General features: G+C 50.0%; 1 protein-coding gene across 1 annotated transcript; it reads left to right on the forward strand.

The window, feature by feature from the left end:
* Nucleotides 1-1,770: 1,770 nt before the first annotated feature.
* On the forward strand, nt 1,771-8,103 carry LOC115395802 (protein FAM53C). Its single transcript, XM_075410436.1, is given in 6 exon segments — nt 1,771-2,087; nt 4,479-4,820; nt 5,064-5,121; nt 5,797-6,056; nt 6,058-6,810; nt 6,888-8,103. Coding segments are annotated over 4 exon segments (1,320 nt in total). The 5' UTR covers nt 1,771-2,087; nt 4,479-4,820; nt 5,064-5,114; the 3' UTR covers nt 7,188-8,103.
* Nucleotides 8,104-10,095: the final 1,992 nt, after the last annotated feature.

Raw genomic sequence — 10,095 nt, forward strand, 5'->3', positions numbered from 1 at the left:
CTCCCCCCGATCCTCCATGCTGCTTCCTGGAGGAGGTAGCCTTCCCGACAGACTGACGGGCCTCTGGGCGAACTGAGCACAGTGTGGCTTTTTTTGTTATTTGCACCTGAAAGTTTTTTCCTTCAGCAGTTCACCTACACAGTTTTCCTATCCTCTTCATTCCCATATTTGAATTCACTTTTTATTTGTACCTCCACCACGCCGCCCTCGTGCTCTGTTGCCTGCTCCAGGCTCCGCCTCCTCCGGTGTTGCCATGGTTTTTCCCCTCAAAGACAAACTGATTGGTGGCGGGAATCGGCTACACTTTACGTTCTGAGTTCCTTTTTGTTTTACCTCCTTGGCTCGTGTTTGAATATTGAGCAAAACCTGAAATGTCATTAATAAAGATGTAAATAAAGTTGTTAAACTCACTCTGACTCTGTGCAGTTTGTCATTATCAAGATGTGAAACATTTCATTTTTATCTGGATTGATTTTCAACAGGAAACAATTCCACAGGACTTTGAGATGATTTGGTCTGAGATCGTCTGAACTTACATTTTACAGTTTTTATGGTGTCTCTTTGAAATTTTAGCAGTTTTCTCAAATGTACTTTAAATCCCTTGTGTTTTTGTTTTGCTTTCATCTTTTGATTTAGAAGTTCAAATTCAGTTTGTCTCACTCATTGCAGGCTGAATGCTTGAACTTTATTTTTTTCTTTTTCTGCGTCTGATCAATTTCATTCAGCAGAAAAATCCCAAGTTATTTGCAGTGAGTGTAGTTGTGTTCATTATGAGAAGTTGAGTGCTTCTGTGGTTTTTGCCTTTTTGAAGCAGCTTAAAAGACTTAAATGTTTTTAATCCTCACTTTCACTAAATGGTTTCAGACAAAGTGAAAGATGAAAGTGACACACGTTCCTTTTGTTTTTTGTCAATTATTGGAAAGTGTCTCGTGAATCAGTGTTTATGCAACATCTTTGAAGTTTCAGTGTGAAAAATCCTGCCATAATTCTTTTTTTTTTGTGGGACTCAGCATACATGTCCATTTTTCCAAAAACAAATAAGTCCAGAAAATTATTACAGTCTTAACATAAAGGAAAACACAGTTTGCCTTTATAGTGGTTGAAATCTACATGTTTTTACAGCCTGGCTTTGGACGAATGCTAATCAGGGCAGCATCACTGATGGCTCAATGTTGTTTACTGAAGGAATTTATGAAAAAACAAAAAAACTGCTATCTTTAATTGAGATTTCTTGGTTTGGCAGGTGTGACCGGACACTACGGGACAATTTTTGATAGCGCTTTTCTAAAATCTTGATCGGACCATAGTATTTTTCATTATATTGATTTTGGGTTTTGACATTTCATAATCCATTCACCATCACGTGAACCTTTATCGCTGGGAAGAATTCTGTTATTATCGCGACAGGTTGTCAATTACTGGGGGATTTATTTTATGTGAGCCCGAAGCCGGAGATCCGGTCCCAGTTCCGGTCCCGGTCGGATTTATCGCGGTACCGGACCGGAGCCGCGGCTGTAAACAAGCTGCCACCGCAGACTACAACTCCCATCATGCACCGCGGGGTTGGCTTTTAAATTGAGACGTAAAGGATTATTTTAGATTACTGTGCGGGTTTTATTTTCGGTGGAAGTGATTCCGCGGTGAGACCGTCTCCATATAGGAATAAAAATAAAAAGTAAATAATGTGCAGGTGGCGGAGCTGCGGCCAAGCACCGCCCCTCCTCCCCCTCCTCCTCCTCCTCCTCCTCCTCCGGCTGCTGGCACCGTAAATGTTATTTATGAATGCCCGCCGCTCACGGGCGTGTGCGCGCAGATTCTTCGGTGTTATGTGGAAATAATTACCGGACACCGGACAGTGACTGCAGCCGATGTTCGGGTCGGTTCCGGAGCCTGCCGTGCCCGCTCCGTGCGCTTGAATCGGGGCTTTAATTCACCGCGGCGCGCTCGGTGCAGATAGCGGCGGCGGCGGCGGCGGGCGGAGCGCTGCGTCCTGCTATTTAATAATACTGGGTCAATACACCGAGCAGCGCCGCCGTCTGCCGGCCCGCTGCGCCCACCGGGGCCGCCTCATCCCGCCGCCCCACGAGGTAAGCATGCCACCGGGGCTGCGAGCGGGGTCGAGCGGGGTGTGTGTATGTGTATGTGTGTGTATCGGTGCGTGTGTGTCGGTCGGTGTGTGTGTATGTGTGTATGTGTGTGTGTGTGAGTGAGTGAGAGAGCTCGGTTGCCCGGGCTCCATCCCGCAGCATCCCGCCGTGTTTTCTCCTCTCACGCCGCTCACGGAGCCCAGAGGCCGGCCGCACGCTCCCCCCGCCGCCGGCCGGTGGTGGCTGCGGGCGGGGAGGAGGCTGCGGGGAGCCGGGGCTCCGCGGCGGGCCAGCGGGATGGAGGGGGCCGCGGACCGGGAGCATCCCGTCTGATGCTCGCTGGTTTGTTTGTGAAATCACGGCGGCTAGCGGAGCTGCTAGCAGCGCTAGCCGCCGTTAGCCGCCGCCTGCCCCGGGATGCAGCCGGGCGGCCGCCGCTCTCCCTCCTCGCTGCGGCGGCGGCACACCTGCCCGAGCCCGCCGGGAGCCGCGGGCTGTGGAGGAGACCCCATACCCGCCCGGAGGGTTCGTTTCAGCGAGCAAAATGGCTGAATTTATTGTGCCGACCTTGAGAGTAATAACGGCATATTATTTATAGCAGGCAGCTAGCGGAGCTCAGGTGAGCTAGCCCGCTGATGTAAGCGGCTGCTGGAAATCCCTCCGACCCCAGTTATTCCCGTCCAGCCCCGCAGTGGCAGCGCCTCATTCATTCACACCCCTGGCAGGTGGACCGACACGCCGCCGCCTTAGCATCACCCATTGGAAACAATGGGATGCGCTAGCCACAAGCTAAAGGCAGCCGGAGATGCCCAGCGGCCTCAGGCAGGCATTCTGTCCGCTTCAGAGAGGCTCATCCCGGGCTGCTCCGCGGCCTGCGGCCCCCTCTCTCCACACTGCTCGTTTCATGTCTGCCCTTCTGTCTCATTGTAGCAGCACATCTCTGAAGTGTGTCCATGTGTCTGCTTTGTGTCAGTGTGCGTCTGTGTTTTGTCTCTTTGTCGCCTTGTGTCCATTTGTTGTTGTTTTGTGCCTCTTTGCATCTGTAGTGTGTCTGCTGTTTTTCTGTCTCTTTGCAGCCGCCTTGAGTCTCTTCTTTGGTCCTGTGCCTCTTTTTGGTCATCTACATGTGGTAGTCCTGCGCCTCTTTGCAGTTGACGTTGACCCGCGCCTCTTTGCGGTTGTTTTGAAGTGGTGGTCCTGCGTCTCTTTGCGGTCGCCTGTATGTGTCGTCCCGTGCCTCTTTGTGGACATTGGTCATGGTTGCCCTGCGTCTCCTGGCAGTCGCCTTGAACCTGTTTGTAGTCGTTTTACTGTGGTAGTCCTGCATCTCTTTCCTGTTGCCATCATTCTGTCTCTCTTTGCCGTTGTCTCTTTGCGGTTGTCTCTTTGCAGTTGTCCCTTTGTGGTCACCCTGCCTCTCTTTGCAGTCTTCTCTTTACAGTCACCCTACGTCTCTTTGCAGTCGCCTTGTGTTTTTGCAGTTGTCTCTCTGTGGTCGGCCTTCATCTCTTTGCAGTCGTCCGGCGTCTCTTTGCTGCCACTTCATTGCAGTTGCCTCTTTGTAGTCGGCTCTTTGAGGCCGCCCTGAATCTCTTCACACTAACCCTGCACCTCTTTGCGACTGCACTGTTTTTTGCAGTCGACTCTGCGCTCATCTCTTTGCAGTTGCCCTGTGCCTCTCTGCAGTTGTTTCTTTGCAGTTGCCCTGTGTCTTTTTGCAGTCGTCTCTTTGTGGTCACCCTGTGTTTCTTTGCGGTCATCTCTTTGCAGTTGCCTCTTTGTAGTGTAGAGACACCCTGTGTCTCTCCTGTATTTTAGTGATGGCTTACCATTGTCTCTTCATAGAGACCTCTTTGCCTCTTTGCCTCGTGCCTCTTTGGAGGTGTTCCCTGTGTGCATCTGTTGTGTGTCTGCTTAATTGTTGCACCTCTTTTCCCTTTGTTTTCTAATTTTTTTATCGATTGTTTCATTTCTGAATTTGTCTAAATAGCACCTTTGCATCTTTTTAGGTTTGTCTTTTGTGTGATTGCCCTTGTCATGTCTTTCTGCAGTCTCTGGCCTTTTCATCCAGGATTGCATCTTTGTATCTGTCATTTGGGTTTCCCTTCTGCTCCATAGTCATTTATTTGCATCTTTTCAGTCAGCTTGTGCATCTTTATGACTATCTCTTCGCTTCTGTCTCTTCTGTTGTGTCTTTGCAGCACTTTTCTTTGTTTTTTATTTGTTCACTCTCCAGCGATGAGTTTTGTTTTGTTTGTGTGTCTTTGCGGTTATCTGAGTCTTTGTCTCTCTGCATCTGTTCTCCGTCCCATCGCTGGTGTCTGGTTATGTTTCACCTCAGACGTTTACCTGGGATGCCTCTTACCTGCGTGTGTCTGTTTACTTCTTCAGGTGTGTCGCAGGTCTGACAGCTGACCCATGATGCTCTTGTGATAGTGGGCGGGGCTTTGTGGCCCTGAGGCGGTCAGGAGGAGGAGTTTCAGCCTTTGGCCCACCCCCCTCCCCCCCACCCTCACCTCACCGAGGCCCACGCAGACAGACGGCAGCAGCCCTCCCCTCCCTCCCTCCCTCCTCCTCCTCCTCCTCCTCCTCCTCGCCCCCCCTGCCCCCCCACCGCCTCCCCCTGTCTCCCCCCTGCCTCCCTGCCACCATGCTGTGGTCACGCTGCTGGTGGACAGACTGAGGACGCAGACTCTGGAAGGCGACCCTGCTCAGCCGGGGGACATTTACCTGGTGAGCTGCACTCCCGCGAAGACTCCTCTAGGTGGCACTGCCGTTTTATTCCATCATTATATTTCAAATACAGAAAAACTAAATATTAACATTCAAAAGCAACAGTTCACATTTTACTGAAAATGAATTAAAGGATAATTTCAGGTTGTTTTTTTGTTTTGTTTTGTTTTGATGATTTGATGAAGCTGCAGATGAAAGTGACAGAAGAGGAAAGTGCTGATTGTGTGTTCTTGTTGCTTTTAGTCCCTGCTGGACCCCAAAACACTGGCAGAGTGCTGGCCCCCTGATGGCTTGATGCCTGGTGAGTGTGTTACTTACTGCATGTCCCACGGTGCACCTGCACAGCGTGTGTGTTTAGACCCAGTTTACATGACAACGCTTCTAGTGAAAACACTGTTTTCACATCTGCACAGCAAAATGATGTTATCATGTCAGGCCATGGGTTGGCGCTGTTGTCTGGTTTTAAAATGATACCACACGCACAGAGCACCCGGTTCCTCATTATCCTGTACACAACACCCTGCTTCCCATTTAGACTGATCTTGAATTCATGATTCATGAATTTTATGATTGCAGCCTTAATATATTTTTTCTTCAAAGAGCAAAACTACACAGAAAACTTATTTGATATTCCATTTCATTTGTTGGAAAATGTCAAGAACGGCTGTCTGTTGTCAGAAAGGTTTGAGACGATGGTTATCACAGCGTCGACTCTAAAACGACCAAGTCCCTGGAGAACATTGCAGCCTTGACTCTCTGTAGACAAAATGCTGAAGCATGTGCAGAAGAAGTGTTTACTGCAGCGGTGCTCATGAGCAGCGTTTCCTGTGTTTGAATCCGTTTTCAATAAGTTGTTTCCAACCTCCATTGTCATGGAAACAGGCCCCAAAAACACAACGGAAGTTTTGCGTTTTCACTGGAACATGGTGTCTCGCCAGCAGCGCCTCACAGTGTTTCTTTCTGTGTCCCCACCCAGAGAGCAGTTACTGGCAGCTCTGCCCTCCCTCCAAGTCCGGCCTCCAGGGGGGGCTGCTGAGCTCTAGTTTCCCCCCTGGCCCCGTGCCGCTGGTTCCCCCCGATGCTCACCTGCAGGAAGGGGCGGACCCCCTGGACGGGGCCCCCTCGCAGCAGCACCGGCCCCTGGCGCCCAGCGCCTCGGCCTCCGAGTTGTGTCTGCCCGGGGCGGCGGCGGCACCGCCCGGCCTCGGCCTCGGCCCCGGGCCCCCTCCCCCTCCGCCCCCCCCCGCCCAAACGTCACTGCCGCTCGCTGTCGGTGCCCGAGGACCTGTCGCGCTGCCGCTACACGTGGCGGCCCAGCGCGTCCCGGGTCTGGACTCCCGTCAGCCGCCAGCAGTGCCACGGCGGGGCTGGGGGGGGCGTCGTCAGTGGGGCGGCGGGCGCGGCGGGGGTGGGGCTGGGGGCGGTGGGGGGCGGAGCCTGCCCCCTGCGGGCCCCCAGCTCCTCCCTAAACTCGTCGCTGCACTCGTCGTCCAGCCCCACCTTCTTCAGCCTGGCGCTGTCTCCGGACTCTCCGCTGCCCTGGAGCTTCCCGTGGGACCCCAGCGAGGCGGCGGCGGGGGGTGGAGCCTGCTGCTGCTTCTTCCCCTCTCCGTCCTCCTGCTCCTCCTCCCCCTCCCCCCTCCACCCGCCTCCCCCTCCTCAGAGGCGCTTCTCTCTTTCCCCGGTGCTCATCAGGGACTCGGCGGCTTCCACCTTCCTGCCGCCGCCCCCGGTGCCCAGCCCGGCGGCGGCGGCGCCCCCACCGGGCTGCGCCGCAGTGGCCGGGGCATCGGTGGGGGGCCCGGTGCCCGCCTCGCCATCGTCGGCCTGCAGCACGCCATCATCTCTGCGACGCAGCCTGCCGCCTCAGCTTCCACGCTGCCACTCGCAGCCCTGCGACCTGCTGCTGCTCAAACCGGGGCTGAAGCGGCGCCGCGACCCCGACCGGCCGTGCGCCCGCCCCGTCCTCGACTTCACCAAGATGACACAGGTCAGTCAGCCGAGTTATGTTTCTTCTGAGCTAAAATGTTGGCTCTTTCTGACATGTGTGTACTGTCGCCCGTACAGACGCGCAGCATCGACCCGCAGTGTCTGGAGCGCGGCGGCGGCAGGCTGGCCTGCGGCGGCGACCTCTGCATGGGCATGGAGCCTTTCATGGGGGACTTCCGCGGCTCGTGCTCGCCGGCCGAGTGCCTGGGCCGAACCAGCATCGGGCCGCTGAGCGAGAGCGACGAGGAGTGCCGTGAGGACGACGACGACGACGACGAGGATGGGGAGGAGGAGGTGGAGGAGCGCGAGGCGGCGCAGCAGGCGGTGTTCGAGCGGGACTGTACAGAACTGGACTTGAACTTGATAGAAGAAAACTGACGTGTTTGTAAATGAAGGCTGTTCTCTGTTTCCTTTTATTTTAAAACCATCCGCCCCCCTTTACCCCGCCCTGCCTCCACCTTCACCACCAATCAGCAAGGCTCTCAGGAACAACACCTTCTCTCATTGGACGAGCTGATTGGCCACGACAGTGATGATTTGGCTACCGGCGGCTCTTCCAGCTCGCGGTCTGACAGGGGCGCCGCCCTGCCTAGCGCTGCACCACCACGCCACCAGGCGAGGTCCAAACAGGTGTCGACATGTGTGTATCCCAACATCTGTGTGTGTGTGTGTGTATGTGCCTGTGGGCTCACAAGAACCTGTAAATGTCTGCACCTCCTCCTAATCCCTCAATCCAGACTGGCAGGCTTCATCCGCCTGAGCAGAAAGGCACAGAACCGAGCCTGTAAGTCCGCACTGAGGGAGTCTAAACCTGCGAGTTTCAGTCGTGATGGTGAAGATGAAGATATTTACAAGCACTTGTCGGGATACACACACTGACACACACACAGACACAAATGTTATTGGACAAAAAAATACATACCTTGAGATCTTGACAACTGCAAAAAGTCAGAACCTTTTAAAGCTTCAATGTATAGAACATGAATTATTGTAACACGACCCATCGGAGTGTCCTGGGAATGTGTTCGGGGTGTATGTGACTCCCCCTCCCCCAACGAGGTGCCGGGCACGGCGATGTGTTCAGGGGTCGCTGTAAAACGTCCCGTCAGACTTGGCCGAGTGCAGCTAGCCATTGATGCTGTCGATCACCTGAGTGTTTGTTCACATTCCTGTTACTGACGCACACCTGTAAACACCCCCAGCAGAGTGTGACTGTGAGTGAGAGTGTGAGTGTGTGTGTGTGTGTTTAAGCACTTAGGTCTTTTTTCACATTAAATTCTTAGTTGTTTATCCAAATCCACTCCAAACTGACACTTTGACTTGACTTTTGGATTTTTTTTTTTTTTTTTTTTTTTTTTTTTGGCCATCTTGATGATAATCGTCGCGCACATTATTTCAAAGCTTCTTCTGTTTAGTATAAACTCCAGATGAGACAAACACAAGCTGGTTGAATATTTAACAGTTTTTGACACTTGAAAGAGAAATATACATTTAGAAGTTGCTTTTTTTTTTTTTTTTTTTTTTTTTTTTCATCTGTAGATTTTGTCCGGAAATCACCAGATATTGAGAAAATGGTCAAACAATTGGATTCAATGATAAATTATTGAGAAAAGCAGCGGTAGTGAACCTCTCCTTTAATGCTGTGTTTTGAAGGTTCGTATTGATTCTTTTGTCGCCGCCTGATAGACTGTTTCCCCAAAACACTCTGAATTTATATTATCTATGGGGGGGGGGATGCAATATTTGCACAGAAAAAAATGGACTTTAAACACTGAACAGAAAATAAGATTGGTCATACATTGTTAGCATCAAAGCTAGTGATGTGATGTTGCTACTTTAAGAAAAAGTGACGAGGGAAATATATTTGCATCTTTACAATTTATTTTCTGTAGCTAATACAAATCTGTGCAATTCCATCTTCAAAGTATGACTTCCATAGAGAATTTTATTTTTTTCAAATCATAGTGGTTAAATTGTCAGATTTTTCCAGTTGAAATCCTTTTTTTTTTTTTTTTTTAAACATGAAAGATACTTGTTTCTCATTTTTTGTGAAATGTTCAGAAATTAACCATGTCTCACAATTTAAAACCATTGTTTCGGTTTTCTGTGATCTCAGTGAATTCAGCACTAATTCTCTTCACCAAACTGATTTTCGATGACAATCTGAAAAAACATTGAGGGTTTGTTCTCCTCTAAACTTTCACGATGATTTTTGTTGTTTTGTTATTGATTTCAAAGTAACTTGACATTTTCTGATACATGAACGCCACAAAATGAGAGAAGAAAATCATGTCGTAAAAACACACGCACACACACTCAGTGTCTCCACTAAACACTCTAAAGATAAGTGTCCACATAAAATGCATATACAAACACAGTGTCCTCCTAATACACATAAATATGTAGTGTCCACACACACAGTGTCTCTATTATTTACTCAAATAATCTATGTCCTCATAAAACACACACACTCGGTGTCCTCAAAACGCATATCCTTACAGTCTTTATAATTCACTGGAATAATCGGTGTCCTGATAAAACACATGCACTGTCCCCACGTGTCTGCATAAAACACACACGCACACACACACACACACACACCGCCATAAAACAATATCCAGTGTCCCTGTAATACACATAGACAATACACCCGCCGCCTCAGCGTAAGCCTTAACTGAACCACTTGTTTTATTCTGTAAATGGAGCCGTTTTAAAAAGAGGAGGAAACGTGTGCTGTAGCTGTTAAATTTTTAGTCCTTCATCATTTTCTGCTGTTTTTTCTTAATATTTCTAATCAGATGTCTGAGCGCGGCGAGGCAGCGTGATGACCGCATCATGTTTGGGAGAAAAAAATAAAAAGTGGAGGAGCAGTGGTGTACAGTTAGTGGAGAGTCTCGGACATCTCTTGTCTTTTAGAAATGTTTTTTATTGTATGTGATTTAAAAAAAATGACCACATGGCAATTTGAAAAGCAGTTTGTGAATAAATTAAGTTTATTGAGAATTATTTTACAAAGAAAGAAGAAAACTGGAGTCCTGTGTTTATTTTGAATTTCAGCGTCATTTTCTAGTCACTGGCTCTTGTGGTGTGGAACCAGCTCCCGGTTCCTCACAAACGACACCAACCACTGGTACTACTTCACAGCATTTCTCTCAGATCTGTTAGACCAAATACAACTAGAAAATTCCAAAGGAAATTTTACTTTGTGCCTGCCAGCTGCTGCCCACTGCCTTGTGTGTGTTTGTATGACTCCTCCATATTCACTGTGAGCTCTGAGCTGAGATCG

The sequence above is a fragment of the Salarias fasciatus genome, chromosome 10, assembly GCF_902148845.1.
Source record: "Salarias fasciatus chromosome 10, fSalaFa1.1, whole genome shotgun sequence".
NCBI lineage: Eukaryota > Metazoa > Chordata > Actinopteri > Blenniiformes > Blenniidae > Salarias > Salarias fasciatus.